The sequence below is a fragment of the Chanos chanos genome, chromosome 10, assembly GCF_902362185.1.
Source record: "Chanos chanos chromosome 10, fChaCha1.1, whole genome shotgun sequence".
In the NCBI taxonomy this organism is placed as follows: Eukaryota; Metazoa; Chordata; class Actinopteri; order Gonorynchiformes; family Chanidae; genus Chanos; species Chanos chanos.
This window is the reverse complement of record NC_044504.1, coordinates 1,305,911-1,325,000: the sequence shown is the minus strand read 5'-3', so window position 1 is coordinate 1,325,000 and position 19,090 is coordinate 1,305,911. Positions and strand designations below refer to the sequence as shown.

Genomic DNA, 19,090 nt, shown 5'->3' with positions numbered 1-19,090 from the left:
ACCAGAGGGCATTGTTTAAAATAATATGGCGATGCTTTGGTAAACAAAAGAAAAAGAAAATGTTCAGATTTCAGTAATGAAGACGTTTAATTCTCCTAACTGGACCTTTGAAGTAATATGTGAGCAATGAGTATGTGGAATATGTGAGAAAATGAGCTTTTCATCAACCAAAATTAGACTTTTAATCGACTGAATTAACTCAGAAATTCAGAAAATTTAATGTATCAGATGTGATGCATAAAAAATGTAGTGAAGGATATGATTTTAAAAACGAAGAGTTTCAAATGATTTTTTTTTCTCTTCTGTCGGACTTGAGAAGATTTTTATGGTGGAAACTGCAAAGCTGTGTGCAGTCACAGAGTGTCTGTTAAGTTCAGCAGACGTCTGTGTTCAGTGTCTGACTCATGGCCCAGAGCTGGAAGCAAACTGTAGAGTTAGAACCCTCTACCTCATCCTGACCTTCATCCTTCAGCTCATGCACTCACACTCCTCCTCTCCTCTGGACCACGGCTAGATAAAAACGTTCACCCTACATCTTTACTGACATCTGTTTCTTCCGCGTGTGGTTTAGGAGACATCCATCAACATCCATCACCAGTTAACTGGCTATTGGTGAAGCTGGAATATTTTCTAGAGGAGAATCACTGTGTTAAAGCCAAACTGCTCCAGCTCTGTGTGTGAGACTGTGTGTGCATGCATGTGTGCTTGTACATATGTGTGTGTGAAGTGCTCGTGTGAGTATGTGTGTGTGAGGCGTGTGTGTGTGTAGATCTGAGACATGTGTTTGAGGAGTGTGTGTGTGAGGTGCGCGTGTGTGTGAAGTGCTCGTGTGAGTGTGTGTGTGTGAGGCGTGTGTGTGTGTAGTGCATGTGTAGATCTGAGACGTGTTTGAGGAGTGTGTGTGTGTGAGGCATGTGTGTGTGAGGCATGTGTGTGTGTGTGAAGTGCTCGTGTGAGTGTGTGTGTGTGAATGTGTGTGTGTGAGGCGTGTGTGTGTGTAGTGCATGTGTAGATCTGAGACGTGTTTGAGGACTGTGTGTGTGTGAGGCATGTGTGTGTGTGTGAAGTGCTCGTGTGAGTGTGTGTGTGTGTATCTGTGACGTGTGTGTGTGTGTGTGTGTGAGTGCGTGAGGCGCGTCAGTGGCGGGACGCAGGCTTCGTGCTGTGTGCGCGGTGGTGTTGAGCTGAGGTGATTGGTGTTGGAGTGTTTTGGGTGGAGATGGGTTTGAGGAGTGTGTGTGTGTGTGTGAGTGCGTGAGGCGCGTCAGTAGCGGGACGCAGGCTTCGTGCTGTGTGCGCGGTGGTGTTGAGCTGAGGTGATTGGTGTTGGAGTGTTTTGGGTGGAGATGGGTTGGAGGTGGGTCAGTTGTTTTATGATGACGCGCCACACACAGAGCCTGTAAGCATTCCCAGCAGGGGACTGTGTCTTAAAGTGCTGTAAAAACAGGTAGAACAGCACAGGGAAGGGAGGAGGAGAGATGTTTGGGGAGGGATGCAGAGATGACAAACACAGAGACAGCAACATTCTCAGCTGGCCATCGTCGGGGGCAACCAGAGGATGGGAGGGGGCAGTTTGGCACATGCCCAGACAGACACATATAGATTGGCCTCACCCTGCGTGGACCCTTTTGTTCGGCAGAATCCTAGCTAACCTGCGTCTACACAGCCACCCCCCGTGCTCTTCTGCCTTACACACACACACACACTCACACTCACACAGTACTCAGCTCATCAGCAAACACTTAATGAGCACACGTCAAGACAACCCCCCCCCCCTTACACAGACACCCCTCCCCTCCCCAGGCACAGAGACGGCACTTTACAAGGACTGATGATGCTGCAAAGACCACAATAATTATAATTAACTTGCTGAATTTAGAAGATTATGCTGTTAATTAGTTGCAAAATAAAGATAAGTAATATAGTAGCAGATGGCGCAATAAGACCCCAGAGATGGCGGCTTAGTGCGCTGATGGGGTTTCTGTGGCAGATATGAAATATGAATCGGACTGCTCTGTCTCTTTCTCTCTCTCTCTCTCTCTGTCTCTCTGTCTCTTTCTCTCTCTCCCTCTCTCTCTGTCTCTCTCTCTCCCTCTCTCTCTCTCTCCAGTCCTTCCAGGAGAGTAATGTGTGTGTTCAGGCAGAAGAGCTTTTGGAAGTGTATTAGACTCTAAAGTCATTTGGCAGATAGATTGGCCTGGCGGAAGGTGGCTGTTAAAGTAATCTGCTCTCCTGTTTTCTCCCTGTAAATGAATGCCCCCCTCTCAGCGCCCTCACGCCCCCCTCCTTTCACCCGCCCCCTCTCCATTTGTCTCCTCGGCCCCCCCCCCACTTCATTTGCCATTGTATTACAGCCTGCGCTCTCACCAAAGCAATATTTTAGATGTATATGTGCTCTGTAGTTTACGCCCCTCTGTAAACTGGTCCCTTTTCTGTGTGTTTGCTCGTGTGTGTGTGTGTATGTGTGTGTGCGCGCGCGTGCGTGTGTGTGCACGCTTGTGTGTACCTGCGTGCGTGTTGGTGTGCGCGTGTGCTTTTGCGTGTGTGCACGTGCACACACGCGTGTGTGTGAGAGAGTGAGAGTGAGCATGTGTGTGTGCGTGTGTGTGTGTGTGTATGTGTGTTGCGGATGTCAGTTTGGCTGTATTGTTAGTCAGTTTTGGCGGCTGTGACAGCCGCAGTGGGACCCCGTGCTGAAAGTGGGGTACTTAGTATGGAGGTCGCCGTGCAGCATGGGCTAGAAGACACCCAGGAGGCCGAGATTTTTCCCTGACAACTGGAAATCATGGGGAGCCCAAGGGATTTAGGAAATTAGCAATGACAGCTATTTCTCCTTTATAACACAAACCGAAGAAGCATCTGGTCCGGCACTACCTTTCACACACACACACAATCACACACACACAGAAGCTCATGAAACCTCATTACTCTGGTCTCCTGAACCTGCCTGGCTGTAATCTGATTTAACTCTGTGTGACTTATGAGAAGTGCTGTGATGTCATGATTTAACTCTGTGTGACGTATGAGAAGTGCTGTGATGTCATGATTTAACTCTGTCTGACGTATGAGAAGTGCTGTGATGTCATGATTTAACTCTGTCTGACGTATGAGAAGTGCTGTGTTGTCATGATTTAACTCTGTGTGACTTATGAGAAGTGCTGTGATGTCATGTTCTTTTCCGTGTCATAGCAGCCGTGTGGGGGGACATGCACAGTAAACACAGTGTAGCCCTCCTCTGCTCTGTTTACATATGGAACAGTGCTTTAAGTTGATTCGCTGATATGCTTTAGGTGGAGTATGTTGCCATGCTGATGTGACATGCTATGTAGTGTTTCACTTTCTGACCCTTTGACCTTTTGACCTCACCCCATCACAGAAGCTCAAAGCCGCTCTGAGCCAGCAGCTCCCTCAGGTAACCAATGGAGATGCTGGTGATGTCCAGAGCAGCTCGGCTAGCCAAACCCCGCCTCCAGCCCCTCCCCCTGCCCAACCCGAAGAACTCCGTCCTCGGTCCGTTCAGCAGCCAGCCACATCCACCACAGAGACACCTGTAAGACTATGGTCCTGCAGAGACACGCTGAACACTCACACCAACATTCACCAACCCACACTAACATCCACCAACCCACACTAACATCCACCACAGAGACACCTGTAAGACTATGGTCCTGTAGAGACACGCTGAACACTCACACCAACATTCACTAACCCACACTAACATTCACCATCCCACACTAACATCCACCATCCCACACTAACATCCACCACAGAGACACCTGTAAGACTATGGTCCTGCAGAGACACGCTGAACACTCACACCAACATTCACCAACCCACACTAACATCCACCAACCCACACTAACATCCACCAACCCACACTAACATTCACCAACCCACACTAACATCCACCACAGAGACACCTGTAAGACTATGGTCCTGCAGAGACACGCTGAACACTCACACCAACATCCACCAACCCACACTAACATCCACCAACCCACACTAACATCCACCAACCCACACTAACATTCACCAACCCACACTAACATCCACCATCCCACACTAACATCCACCACAGAGACACCTGTAAGACTATGGTCCTGTAGAGACACGCTGAACACTCACACCAACATTCACTAACCCACACTAACATTCACCATCCCACACTAACATCCACCAACCCACACTAACATCCACCACAGAGACACCTGTAAGACTACGGTCCTGCAGAGACACGCTGAACACTCACACCAACATTCACTAACCCACACTAACATCCACCATCCCACACTAACATCCACCACAGAGACACCTGTAAGACTATGGTCCTGCAGAGACACGCTGAACACTCACACCAACATTCACTAACCCACACTAACATCCACCATCCCACACTAACATCCACCACAGAGACACCTGTAAGACTATGGTCCTGCAGAGACACGCTGAACACTCACACCAACATCCACCAACCCACACTAACATCCACCAACCCACACTAACATCCACCAACCCACACTAACATTCACCAACCCACACTAACATCCACCATCCCACACTAACATCCACCATCCCACACTAACATCCACCACAGAGACACCTGTAAGACTATGGTCCTGTAGAGACACGCTGAACACTCACACCAACATTCACTAACCCACACTAACATTCACCATCCCACACTAACATCCACCACAGAGACACCTGTAAGACTATGGTCCTGTAGAGACACGCTGAACACTCACACCAACATTCACCAACCCACACTAACATCCACCATCCCACACTAACATCCATCACAGAGACACCTGTAAGACTATGGTCCTGTAGAGACACGCTGAACACTCACACCAACATTCACCAACCCACACTAACATCCACCATCCCACACTAACATCCACCATCCCACACTAACATCCACCACAGAGACACCTGTAAGACTATGGTCCTGCAGAGACACGCTGAACACTCACACCAACATTCACTAACCCACACTAACATCCACCATCCCACACGAACATCCACCAACCCACACTAACATCCACCAACCCACACTAACATCCACCATCCCACACTAACATCCACCACAGAGACACCTGTAAGACTATGGTCCTGTAGAGACACGCTGAACACTCACACCAACATTCACTAACCCACACTAACATCCACCATCCCACACGAACATCCACCAACCCACACTAACATCCACCAACCCACACTAACATCCACCATCCCACACTAACATCCACCACAGAGACACCTGTAAGACTATGGTCCTGTAGAGACACGCTGAACACTCACACCAACATTCACCAACCCACACTAACATCCACCAACCCACACTAACATCCACCAGCCCACACTAACATCCACCATCCCACACTAACATCCACCACAGAGACACCTGTAAGACTATGGTCCTGTAGAGACACGCTGAACACTCACACCAACATTCACTAACCCACACTAACATCCACCATCCCACACTAACATCCACCAACCCACACTAACATCCACCAACCCACACTAACATTCACCATCTCACACCAACATCCACCACAGAGACACCTGTAAGACTATGGTCCTGTAGAGACACGCTGAACACTCACACCAACATTCACCAACCCACACTAACATCCACCAACCCACACTAACATCCACCAACCCACACTAACATTCACCAACCCACACTAACATCCACCATCTCACACCAACATCCACCACAGAGACACCTGTAAGACTATGGTCCTGTAGAGACACGCTGAACAGTCACACTACAATTCACAAACACTCACACCAGCATTCACCAACCCACACTAACATTCACCATCTCACACCAACATTCACCATCTCACACCAACATTCACTATCTCACACCAACCTTCACCGTCTCATACCAACATTCACCATCTCACACCAACATTCACCATCTCACACCAACATTCACCATCTCACACCAACCTTCACCATCTCACACCAACATTCACTAACTCACACCAACATTCACCATCTCACACCAACATTCACCATCTCACACCAACCTTCACCATCTCACACCAACTTTCACCAACCCACACTAACATTCACTAACTCATACCAACATTCACCATCTCACACCAACATTCACCAACTCACACCAACATTCACCATCTCACACCAACATTCACCAACCCACACTAACATTCACTAACTCATACCAACATTCACCATCTCACACCAACATTCACCAACTCACACCAACATTCACCATCTCACACCAACATTCACCAACCCACACTAACATTCACTAACTCATACCAACATTCACCACCTCACACCAACATTCACCATCTCACACCAACATTCACTAACTCACACCAACATTCACTAACTCATACCAACATTCACCATCTCACACCAACATTCACCATCTCACACCAACCTTCACCATCTCACACCAACATTCACTAACTCATACCAACATTCACCATCTCACACCAACATTCACCATCTCACACCAACATTCACCATTTCACACTAACATTCATTAACTCATACCAACATTCACCATCTCACACCAACTTTCACCATCTCACACCAACATTCACCATCTCACACATACATTCGCAAATATTCGCACTAACTTTCAGCTGTCAGGTTAATTTGGTCACAACACTTGATACATGTCCAGATCCTAACCTGAACATCCTCATCCATGTTCCAGGCATCCCCTGCCCCTCCCACCCAGCACACACCTAGCACGGGGGGCCGGCGGAGAAGGGCCACCTGCGAGGATCCTGATGAAAAGCGGCGGAAGTTTCTGGAGAGGAACAGAGCGGCTGCGTCTCGCTGTAGGCAGAAGAGGAAGGTTTGGGTCCAGTCTCTGGAGAAGAAGGCAGAAGACCTGAGCTCCATGAACAGTCAGCTACAGGTACCACTCAGCTCTAACCGCTCTGCTACTGCAGTCTGACCACAAATGCATGTTTCATCCTCATTTCAGCTCTACGAACACCAGAATGACCAAAGCGCGGTTCAGTCTGCGTTTAAAATCGTCAACGCCCTGTAACAAGTTACACTCCCATTCTGTTGGATTTGTGTTGTAGATGCTCAGATATGTTCATTACAACAGTCATAACTGCAGATTGTTATGGAGTATGCGTCTCATGAGAACACCCCCATTACTGAGCCGCACATGCCGGTGTGTGTTGGCACCCATGCACGAATTACACTTTCTCTGCTCGTGGGGCCCATCACTAGCTGCTGTTCAGGCACACAGAATCCTCTCTCTCCTCTGGTTCCCCACATATCCTCAGCATTACCCCAGTAAAGAATCCTGGTCTGTCTCACCAATTTATTATGAAAAACCATCCAGAGACATTGCTGATATATCAGGCTTTAGAGTTCATAGAATAAAGAGACCTAATTCGAGAAGTAACTCTGAAAAACTGAAACTGAAAAATGACACTCTGTGATCATATTTAAATTTATAGTCAGCAGGAGTGTAGTTGGCAGAAAAAGTTTGCGTCACTGTAGCCTTGTCATGTCCGCTGTGGTCGGTATGCAATATCAGTTACGCCAAATGAGCGGTGTGTCACTGGAGAGTCGCTGAGAGGACATGGCGTCACATACAGATCACATGTTTGTGTAGTTTGGTGTGAACCACAGAGCTGAGTGGGAGCGGGTCACGCTGAGGTCAGTATCGGCTTCAAAACAAACCCCAGAAGAAAAAACGTTCTGGGCCATGTGTACGGGAGGTTTTCCAAAGCAATTTCAAAGCCTTTACAAGCCTCACCACAATGTAACAGATCATCTCCAAACGGACAAGCAGGTGACAGTCACGTCACCAAAGGCAAAACATCCCACCAAAGTCAGTCCGCACATTGACTGAAAGACAGTCAGAGAGAGTCCACACACAAACTGAAAGACCACCTGAAGAGTCCTCTGTGCTCAGAACTGAGCATAAAAGTGTGACTAATGTTTTGTACAAGCACCACACGCGTATAACACAGCGTGTGGAATAACATGGTCTCGGTAGAGTGTGGAGTTTTTGGGCCGCAGTGCCAGATGACGTGTCTGGCTCAAACCAGAAAGTGCCTCTGAACAGAGGAAGCTCTTTGCAGCTGTGAAGCGTGGCAGGGAGAACATTATGGTTTGGGCCACGGACAGCTTGTTATCACCCACTCAGCCATGAGTTCCACCACATACCAGAGAACGTCTGTGCAGAATGCAAAGCCATCTGTCAGAAAGCTGAATCTGAGCAGAAAAAATGGAGCTCACTACAAAACTGGGATCCAAAAAAAAGAGAAATGGGGAGTTTTTTGGAAGGGGCGAGTTGATCTCCAGGTCGAGATCCAGTTGAGATGCTGTGAGTTGGGTTTGGATGGGCTGTGAATGCCACTGTCCAAACAGCTCTGTGTTGAGGAGCGAGCCCAAAGTCTTCCTGCCCCTGTTTCGACACCAGCTGCTGACATCAGGGTTACGTCTCCACCTCCAGGAAACCACACGCATGTTTTCAGGTTTTATTTGTCCAGGGGTGCAGTACTTACAGTGATATTTGTTGCCTTAACCATTTGGTGGCACCTAAATGAAGATCAGATAGCCACATGTCCAGATAGGTTAAACACCAGGGTAACAAACTCACTCACACTCTGACGGCGCTGTTCACAGAGCATAGGGATGTCTGCCTTGATTCCACATATTGGGTTTTCTCTTTTTGTCTTCTTTTTGTCTGTGTTTTGTTTTTTTGTTTTTTTTTATGTGTTTATGTGATTTGGTTTATTAACTGTGCGCATGCACGTGTGTGTTGTATTTATGTGTGTTCAGTGTGAGCGTCTGCATTGTTCACTAAGCCACTAGTGATGAAGTCATTAATGACGATTAAGAAGTGTGTTAGTGTGACAGCAGCCGTGTGTGTGCACATATGTGTGTGTGTGTGTGTGTTTGTGTGTGAGGCTCCCTGCATTGATACGTCCCTGTCAATAGAGACATATCCTCCAGATGTCAGCCGCGCACATGCGTGTCTCTTCTCCTGTCCTCCCCCCTCACTGAGTGGCCCTGGAAAATCGCTCAGGGAAAAGGCGTCGTTTTGAACCTTCATTTTGTGCAAAGCAATTAGGATCTGCTACTGACAGGTTCGAAACAGTTCATGTATCCGCTGTCTCTGCTGATAACTGGGATCCAGGCTAGGACGTGCTGACGCTCCAGACAATTTAATGAGCTGGACCCATGTTTGTTTGCCTGCTGTCTGATTTGTAGCCTGAAAAAGGAGCAGAGAGTGAAAAGGGAGGTGGAGGTGATGGAGGGATTAGAGAGGAGGAGGAGGAGAAAAGAGAGACTGATTAGTTCGTGATGGAGAGGAAGTTGAGGGAGCCAGTCGCAAGCCACAAAGGGTTAAAGGAATAGAGCAGGAAGAAAAGAAGGATGGGGAGAAAGAGAGGGAGGCTGAGAGATGTCAGTATGAAGCCCAGGATTACCCAGAGCTGAATACAGAGAGGACCACCCTCAGTCAGCTGACACGGAGGCTCCGCCTACTTACAGCTACTCATATTACTTATATTACTGATATTACACATATTACTGATATTACACATATTACTGATGTTATTGATATTACTGATGTTACTGATATTACTGATGTAACTCATATTACTGATATTACACATATTACTGATATTACACATATTACTGATGTTACACATATTACTGATGTTACTGATATTACTGATGTAACTCATATTACTGATATTACACATATTACTGATATTACTGATATTACACATATTACTGACGTTACTTATATTACTGATGTTACTGATATTACACATATTACTGATGTTACACATATTACTGATGTTACTGATATTACTGATGTTACACATATTACTGATATTACACATATTACTGATGTTACTCATGTTACTGATATTACACATATTACTGATATTACACATATTACTGAGCTGTGTTTCCTAACAGGTTGCCACAAATAAGAAGTGAAAGTTTTTTAAACAGTTCCCCAAATTGAGCAGCATTCCTGTGTATCAGGAGAGCAAGATCCAGGAGAGAAGTGTCCAAATATGTGTTAAATATGTATCTGTAAAATGTGTGTGTCTGTAAAATGTGTGTGTCTGTAAAATGTGTCCTAGTGTGGTTTGTACTGTAGTGTGGTATATTCAGTGGCATGGTATATGCAGTAGTGAGGTATATGATATAGTGTGGTATATTCAGTGGCATGGTATATGCAGTAGTGAGGTATATGATATAGTGTGGTATATGCAGTAGTGAGGTATATGATATAGTGTGGTATATTCAGTAGCATGGTATATGCAGTAGTGAGGTATATGATATAGTGTGGTATATGCAGTAGTGAGGTATATGATATAGTGTGGTATATGCAGTAGTGAGGTATATGATATAGTCTGGTATATGCAGTAGTGAAGTATATGATATAGTGTGGTATATGCAGCGATGTAGTATGTGCCATATTGTGGTATATAACATGGTATGGTATATGCCCTACTGGGCTATGCAGCATTGTGGGCTATGTACCATATATGTTTTTGACTGTATCACATGTTTCACACATGTGATACAGTTATGCCAGTAGAGCTTTATAGAAATAAACAGAGAGTTTCAGAGAGAGAGAGAGAGAGAGAGTCAGAAGGCACAGGGGTCTGTTGTGTTAGATGTGAGGAGCAGGAGAAGTGAGGGCAAACATTGAATGTTAGAGAGTGAGTGTATTCTTCAGATGCAGACATTAGTCAGAGACACGATTCTGCGCAGTAGTTCCCTGGCCAATAAGAAAGAGCGAGAGAGAGAGAGCTAGAAAGAGCGAGAGAGAGAGAGAGAGAGAGCTAGAAAGAGCGAGAGAGAGAGAGAGAGAGCTAGAGAGAGAGCTAGAGAGAGAGAGAGAGAGAGAGAGAGAGAGAGAGAGAGAGAGAGAGCTAGAGAGAGAGAGAGAGAGAGAGAGAGAGAGCTAGAAAGAGCGAGAGAGAGAGAGAGCTAGAGAGAGAGAGAGAGAGAGAGCTAGAGAGAGAGAGAGAGCGCTTTAATGATGCTCGATTACTTTAACATCATCTTTAACTGGCTTTTTAATGAGGTGTCAGACCCAACAGCAAGTCTTGCTGAGAGGCCAGGGGAAAAAAAAGACAGTCATTTACTGGGCTTTTATTAATGCTCAAACTTAGCAGATTAGTTCATCTCTCCTTGGCCATTCATAATGCAGTCTTCAAACAAGTCCCAAAGGTCACCGGACACACCCTGCACCTCTCTCCTTACATCAGCCTCATTTATCCTGTGCCAGCTGGCCTTTACTTCACCACTACTCAGTCACAACACACACTACCCACAGCAACACACACACACACACACTTTCTCTTTCTCTTTGCCTGATCCATGCATACGTGGTTTCGGCGGCCCTGCGCCTCCTGTCTGTGTATCTAGACTGGAATTAGTAGAGCGTGTGAAAGTTAGAGGTGTAAACTGGACCTGGGCACCCGTTCTCCCAGGTCTCCCAGTGACGGAGATGGTCTGTGGATGGGGGGGGGTGCACGCAGAGAGCAGAGGAGAGGGAGTCGTGTCTTGACTCATATAAAGCAGCGCTGGCCCATCATGGGATGTGACAGTCTGCACATTGTGCCGCTATGCTAGCAGCACACCAGCTGTGTTTCAAATCTGCTCCACAGCAGCAAGGCTAAGCAGATGGAATCAGATAAATTGGCGGCTTTTTTACACTAATAGATTATACAGGCTGTGGTCCCTCTTTCTTTCTTTCTCTTTTTTTTTTATTAAAGAGATGAAGAGAAAGAGCTTAAACCTCTCGGGAGGATTATGCCTCTCATCTCCGCCACTTTAGCTTAGCATGCTGAACCTCCTCACACCACTCACCCTTATCTTAGCATGCTGAACCTCCTCACACCACTCGCCCTTATCTTAGCATGCTGAACCTCCTCACACCACTCACCCTTATCTTAGCATGCTGAACCTCCTCACACCGCTCACCCTTATCTTAGCATGCTGAACCTCCTCACACCGCTCGCCCTTATCTTAGCATGCTGAACCTCCTCACACCACTCACCCTTATCTTAGCATGCTGAACCTCCTCACACCGCTCACCCTTATCTTAGCATGCTGAACCTCCTCACACCGCTCACCCTTATCTTAGCATGCTGAACCTCCTCACACCACTCACCCTTATCTTAGCATGCTGAACCTCCTCACACCACTCACCCATATCTTAGCATGCTGAACCTCCTCACACCACTCACCCTTATCTTAGCATGCTGAACCTCCTCACACCGCTCACCCTTATCTTAGCATGCTGAACCTCCTCACACCATGAGACATCACTGCTCTCTCCTGACTCTGCTGTAAGGACAGAGGAGAGTGAATCCAAGACCGTGATGGGAGTGCCGTGGTATCGGGGGAGCAGCAGTAAGCATGGAGTGATTGGCATCAGTTTCTTTGTCCACTGATATAGACACAGACTCACTGAAGTGTGTAGCATGCGTACGTGCTTGTGCGTGCGTGTGTGTGTGTGTGTGTGTGTGTGTGAGACAGAGAGAGAGAGCTCTGTGACTGTGTCATAGAGATCCCTGAGCCCCATGGCTAAGCTTACATGACCAACAGGCCTGATTTGAAGTGCAAAGACAATGGCCATGTATCTCAATATTCCCATCTTATGTGGAGCAGTGGAGCATTGCACCTCCGGATCTCATCGTGTGTACACGTTCTGTCCAGTGTGTCCAGAGAAGCCAGTCTGCTCAGTCACTAAAGGGCTGGAAACAGGCTTCACAATTGTGCTAATGACCAAAACCAGTTGTTTTTCCATCCTTCTTTGATGGCTTGTTGGCGACTTATAAAACATTCAGTGTCAGTTTTATTCATTGAAAGTTATTTTCTCTTTTTTTTCTTTTTTTTTCTTTTTTTTGCTGTATCCATTTCTGCATTCCTGAAGAGCTTGTCTGAGTCAGTGTCTTCTCTCTCTCTCTCTCTCTCTCTCTCTCTGTGTGTGTGTCTCAGAGTGAAGTGACCCAGCTGAGAAATGAGGTAGCTCAGCTGAAGCAGCTCCTGCTGGCTCATAAAGACTGTCCTGTAACCATAATGCAGAAGAAAGCAGCCTGTCAGAGTGAGTAATATGGTCCTCAACTGTTCCTCTGTGCCCAGCTCCCACTCACTGCCACAGAAAAGAGCCTAAACACTCACCAACACTCTACCACAGAACACTGCCTAAACTCTCACCAACCCCCAGCTCACTGCCACACAGAACAGACTAAACACTCACCAACACCCTGCACCAGAACACTGCCTAAACTCTCACCAACCCCAGCTCACTGCCACACAGAACAGACTAAACACTTACCAACACCCTGCACCAGAACACTGCCTAAACTCTCACTGACCCCAGCTCACTGCCACACAGAACAGACTAAACACTCACCAACACTCTACCACAGAACACTGCCTAAACTCTCACTAACCCCCAGCTCACTGCCACACAGAACAGACTAAACACTCACCAACACCCTGCACCAGAACACTGCCTAAACTCTCACCAACCCCAGCTCACTGCCACACAGAACAGACTAAACACTTACCAACACCCTGCACCAGAACACTGCCTAAACTCTCACCAACCCCAGCTCACTGCCACACAGAACAGACTAAACACTTACCAACACCCTGCACCAGAACACTGCCTAAACTCTCACTGACCCCAGCTCACTGCCACACAGAACAGACTAAACACTCACCAACACTCTACCACAGAACAATGCCTAAACTCTCACTGACCCCAGCTCACTGCCACACAGAACAGACTAAACACTCACCAACACTCTACCACAGAACACTGCCTAAACTCTCACTAACCCCAGCTCACTGCCACACAGAACAGACTAAACACTCACCAACACTCTACCATAGAACAATGCCTAAACTCTCACTAACCCCAGCTCACTGCCACACAGAACAGACTAAACACTCACCAACCCCAGCTCGCTGCCACAGACATTAGTCTAAACACTCACAAACACGCTGCAACACAAAACTGCCTCAAGACTCACTTTTACCAGCATTCTGCCACACAGAATGGCCTAAACTCTCACTTTTACCCACACAATGCCATAAAGAACATATTAAAGAACACATGGTTCTGTTTGAATGGGTATCCACGGCAAAAACCCCTTACCATATATGTGGTTATATGTGATACATAGGGATATGTATGTATTTGATATATATAGATATACATACATACAGATATATATATATGATACTATTTCATCCAGCTTTAGTTCTCTTTTTTGAATCCTTTCACATAATTTGTAGTTTTCCAGACTCTGGTCTGTTCTTTGTAGAGAAAGACATAAACACGGCAGTCTGAAATAGAAGGGCATATGTGTTTCAGACACATCTTTGGCCGTTATGTTTTAATGATGCCTTCCGAGATGTTCAGCTCTACCATATGCACTCACTTCATATCAATTTGCTGTTGTCAGTGGAATCGGCGAGCAGCATCTGACTGCCTGTGGGCCGCGGCTCTTCAGGCTCACACACTAAAACTTAATGGCTGTCTGTTTGAGAGAGCCCCTGTGTAAGCACTTTTCAGCCACACTTTCAAACTCTCTGGGTTTTCTTCCCTTTGCCTGTCTGCTGCCTGTGTTTGATGTTGTTGTGCTTTTTTTTTTGTTTTTGTTGTTGTTTGTTGATTCAGTGTCATAACTCATGTCCTCCCGTTAAGTCTAAATGGGCGATACACTTCAGAGCTGTCTCCATCTTTTGGGAGCGTCCGCGTGTCTTTGGCTGACTTGTATTGACAATGATTGCCTTTAAAATGAGTGTGTTACAGACAGGAGCGGGCCGCCTGCTATCTGTGTGCTTCATTATGCAACAGCGTTCTTGAGCCAGCTGGGGTGACATGCCTCCCTCATCTGCCACCGCGCGGAGCGGAGCGTCACGGATGGGACTCGTTTTTTGGGGGGGGGGTAATGGAGATGAAAGACACCATTCTTTAGCTGTTGTTTGAAAATGATACTGACCTCCATAAGAAGTCATATAGGAGGGCCTGCAGAACCGAGACTGGGGGGGGGGGGGGGGGGTTGACGACGCCTCTCCATCTTCCTCTGTTTTACACTCTGAACAATTGAGGAGAATTGTGTCATATTTAAGGCAGGTCTAACTCGTCCATCCTGCGGAAGTGTGGCGTGGCATTAAAGCAGACGCACTCTGGAGGAGGGTTTGTATCCACGCCTGACAGTGTTGGTCATCTGTCTGTGTACAAGCCCCATCCAGCACACACAGAAGCCACAGGGGGCCCACACTCTCCAACCTCGCTGCCTGTTAGTGCATTTCATCAGCCAGCCAAGCCACTGCAACGGCAGGTGGGGGCAAATTACCCAGAGTGCCCTGCAAAACACACCGTGCCATGAGTTCTCTTGGCAGCTCCGGTTGTCCATCTGCCAGTGGAGCAGCGCACCCGAGAGCCGAAAACGGAAGGGGGAGGGGGTGGAGCTAGTGTTGCCATGGGAGCCAGCAAAACTGCGTGCGATCATATATCAAGCCCGCTCCTGCCACGCGCTCCTGCGCATAACGCCATTAGGGCTAATTACACTCGCTCCAATATGGAAGGCAAAATGATCAAGCGCTGGGCGTGATTCCCGCGCACTACGACCTTCCGCCAAGAGAGCATCCACTCAGGGATTCCCAACCTTTTGACATACACATGTTCTAAATGACTTGGATCAGAACCGAGTCAATAAGTAAAGCTCTGGACGCGTGGCATCAGTCAGGGTGTTTCAGGAGAGCCTTTTACGACGCGCCTTAGCATTCATGAACGGGTACCTCATCAACTCAAAGACCAAATATGAGCATTAATCACTAAATGCCATTTGTACTGACTCTGTGTCATTATCCATATTAATTATACAGTCATCTGCATTTCTTTACGATTCCGAGAGGTTTTTTTTTTTAATTCTTTTTTCCCCCCTTTTTTTCCCTAACCTCATCAGGATCCAATTAATTCAGTGTAACTGCGGAACAGCTGGTGGCATTTGGACTGCGAGTGGTGCAGTCTCTCCTGTGTGAGCATCATTAAAATCAGGTGCTGTAATCATCTGTCGCGGCAGTAGTTGGCAAGGTAGCCAGAAACAAATGAGAATGGGGGGGGGGGGGGGGGTGAATCCTGTCTTCCACTGGTGAGCGGATCACACCCTTGTGATGCTGGTTTAAAGCATCATTGTAACTTTAATTAAAGGTTGCCAAGTGGTCGTCAGAATGAGTCAAATGCAAGTCCACTGGGCCTTGGGGCAGTTGGGTTCCTGACCAATCAGGTCACGGTGAACAGGCTTGGCGAAGAGAGGGTGTTTATGTGCTTTACATAGAGCAGAGCAGAGAGGTGAAGTCCTACAGTCATTTGCTCTTGTAAGTCCTGACGAGGCCGAATTGTACAGCAGCCTGCTTGTCAGTGAAGCTCAGGGAAAGGCAGGTGTAACAGGGCTGACGGACTGGTTCACTGTGACTGTCAGTGAAGCTCAGGGAAAGGCAGGTGTAACAGGGCTGACGGACCGGTTCACTGTGACTGTCAGTGAAGCTCAGGGAAAAGCAGGTGTAACAGGGCTGACGGACTGGTTCACTGTGACTGTCAGTGAAGCTCAGGGAAAGGCAGGTGTAACAGGGCTGACGGACTGGATCACTGTGACTGTTAGTGAAGCTCAGGGAAAAGCAGGTGTAACAGGGCTGATGGACTGGTTCACTGTGACTGTCAGTGAAGCTCAGGGAAAGGCAGGTGTAACAGGGCTGATGGACTGGTTCACTGTGACTGTCAGTGAAGCTCAGGGAAAAGCAGGTGTAACAGGGCTGATGGACTGGTTCACTGTGACTGAAACAGCAACCAGGTCTCCTCTGCTGTGCTCTGAGAGTGTTAACAAGAGTGTACTTCCAGCCAATGTTCTGACTGTGAGAGTGTGTGGGTGAATCTCTGTCTTGTGTGTGTGTGTGTGTGTGTTTCAGTGTACTTCCAGTTAAAGTTCTGACTGTGAGAGTGTGTCACTGAACCTCTGTCTTGTGTGTGTTTCAGTGGGAGAGAAGGAAGACGGCTCAGAGGACATGTCCATACCCAGCAGTCCCCAGAACGAGGCCATCCAGCACAGCTCCGTCAGCACGTCCAATGGCTTCAGCTCCTGCACCGCGACCCCTGCTGGCCCCGCCTCCGGGCCCGCCGCACACCACAGCACAGAGGACGGGTCGCCACAGGTGGGCGGGGCGTCGGCCGCTCAGACCCAATCCTCAGGAAGCTGATCCCTCGGACAGCTGGTCACGGGGCTGTCCCCTCACAGCCGCGCGGTCGTTAAGGGGGAAAAACAGAACCCTTGTTTTTTCGCCTTCAGGCTGGAGAATAATTGTTTCCGTTTTGTAATTCTTAATCATGCTTGTTTATTTTTCCCTTTAAATCAGTGCGTTTCCTGAGGAGTTCGTAAAGATGCAGCGTGAAGGCGCTTTACACATGGAACAGGTTGTTTTTCTTTGCTGTTTTCCACGTCCATGTTTACTGTATTAATTGCGTTGTCATTGTGTGTGTAGTCAATGAGTGGAGCTGAGCGCTGTGAATAAGGTTGAAGTCCAGAGTCGGTGCGTTTCAGAGAGACCCTCATGCCAAAGTGTGCCATGACTGTCCTCTGGGTTGTTTGTTTGTTTGTTTGTTTGTTTGCCTTTTCCATTTTGCACAGGAGGAAAAATGAAGGACTTCCTTTTTTTTTTCTTTTTCTTTCCAAAAAAAAAAAAAAACCTCTTTGTAGTGCTTGACTGTTCTCGTGAGAGGCACTGGCAGCTTTTAGATGTAGATTTTAAATAACTATCTTGATACAAAACTTAGGCGGTTGAATTCATTTGGAATTGACGTCAGAAATCATTTTGTGCGTGTATGAGTGTGTCTGAGAGAGAAGTGGGTTGCTTCTCCATTGTGGTTTGAATGTTTAATTTAAATCCAAGTGTATAAAAAACAGGATTTGCAGTGGGCAGAGTTGAGTTAGAGGTACACGTGTCCCTGCCAGTGCGTTGACCGACATTCCGTGTGTAGTTTGATTGTTGCTAAGGACTTGATTGTAGGAATCTGGTAGATCTTCACCGTGGTGGCATCTCTTTTGATGTTGACTTAAAAAGACGTGCCACTCATGTTTCTTATCACTGGCAGAAACCGATTTGTAAGTTATTTATTTAGCAGTCAGCTAAATGTAGAGGTGAGGTTTTCATTGTACATAATTACTTTAGGCTAAGTAAATATCATGCCTTTCTCTGGTGACTATTAGCCGCTTGCTAACAAAGTGACCGTCCCATGATTTGTAGTGTACGGTTCTCCTGGAGCGCTGTCGGAGACTACAGCTCATTCTCCATTCCTTTTTCCAAATGTGACGTTTTAGGTGACATTGTAAATGGCATCATGATTGAAGATAAACTGTATGTGATCTTTACTGATATTTTGAACGTTGTGTCAGCATCACATGGTTGAGCTTTTTTTTTTTTTTGTCGTTGTTTTCTTTTCTCTTTGTTTTGCTTTTTTCGTTGTACTGATGGAAACGTCATTAATTGAAATGTTCTAGAATTTAAGCTGAACCTACCAGAACACTGGGCGCTGTCCCCGTCGATATTTTCTGAGAGCCTGAAATGTGAATTGGATCAGACACTGCTCTACAAATGTAAAAGAACAAAAAAGAAAGAAAGATTCAGGAAAATGTATTTTTAAGTTAATCTATAGCAGTTAAGCATAGTGACTATTACTACGTTATTGTAGGATTCAGGTCCAATCTCCGCCACCATTTGCTCTCTCTCTCTTAAAACTTATTGGCTTACTACTGTGTAGTTTTATGAAACATTGCTGCATTATTTTGCTTCGATATCTATTTAAAAAAATCTTTTGTTTTGTTGAACAGGTAATTTGTACTGTTACTGTTCTGTGCTTACCTGCATGATTAAATGATTCTCTGAGAGAATTAGAATGATACTTCTATAGTGTCTCAGTCAAATGAATGATTTCAGTTAAACGTGTAGTTAACACCTTGACTTTGGCCCAGGTGTCTTTGGACTCTTAGGAGCTCTCTCATTTCCCAAATTATGGCTT

At 46.7% G+C, this 19,090-nt stretch overlaps 1 protein-coding gene across 1 annotated transcript in view; it reads left to right on the top strand.

Moving 5' to 3' along the window:
- atf2 (activating transcription factor 2) overlaps positions 1-17,634 on the top strand; it is a 25,788-nt gene extending 8,154 nt beyond the window's left edge. Inside the window, exons 9-12 of the mRNA XM_030786244.1 lie at positions 3,377-3,550; positions 6,704-6,910; positions 13,000-13,105; positions 17,054-17,634. Coding sequence (XP_030642104.1) covers positions 3,377-3,550; positions 6,704-6,910; positions 13,000-13,105; positions 17,054-17,274 — 708 coding nt within the window. The 3' untranslated portion in view covers positions 17,275-17,634. The remainder of the gene's footprint in view (positions 1-3,376; positions 3,551-6,703; positions 6,911-12,999; positions 13,106-17,053) is intronic.
- Positions 17,635-19,090: the final 1,456 nt, after the last annotated feature.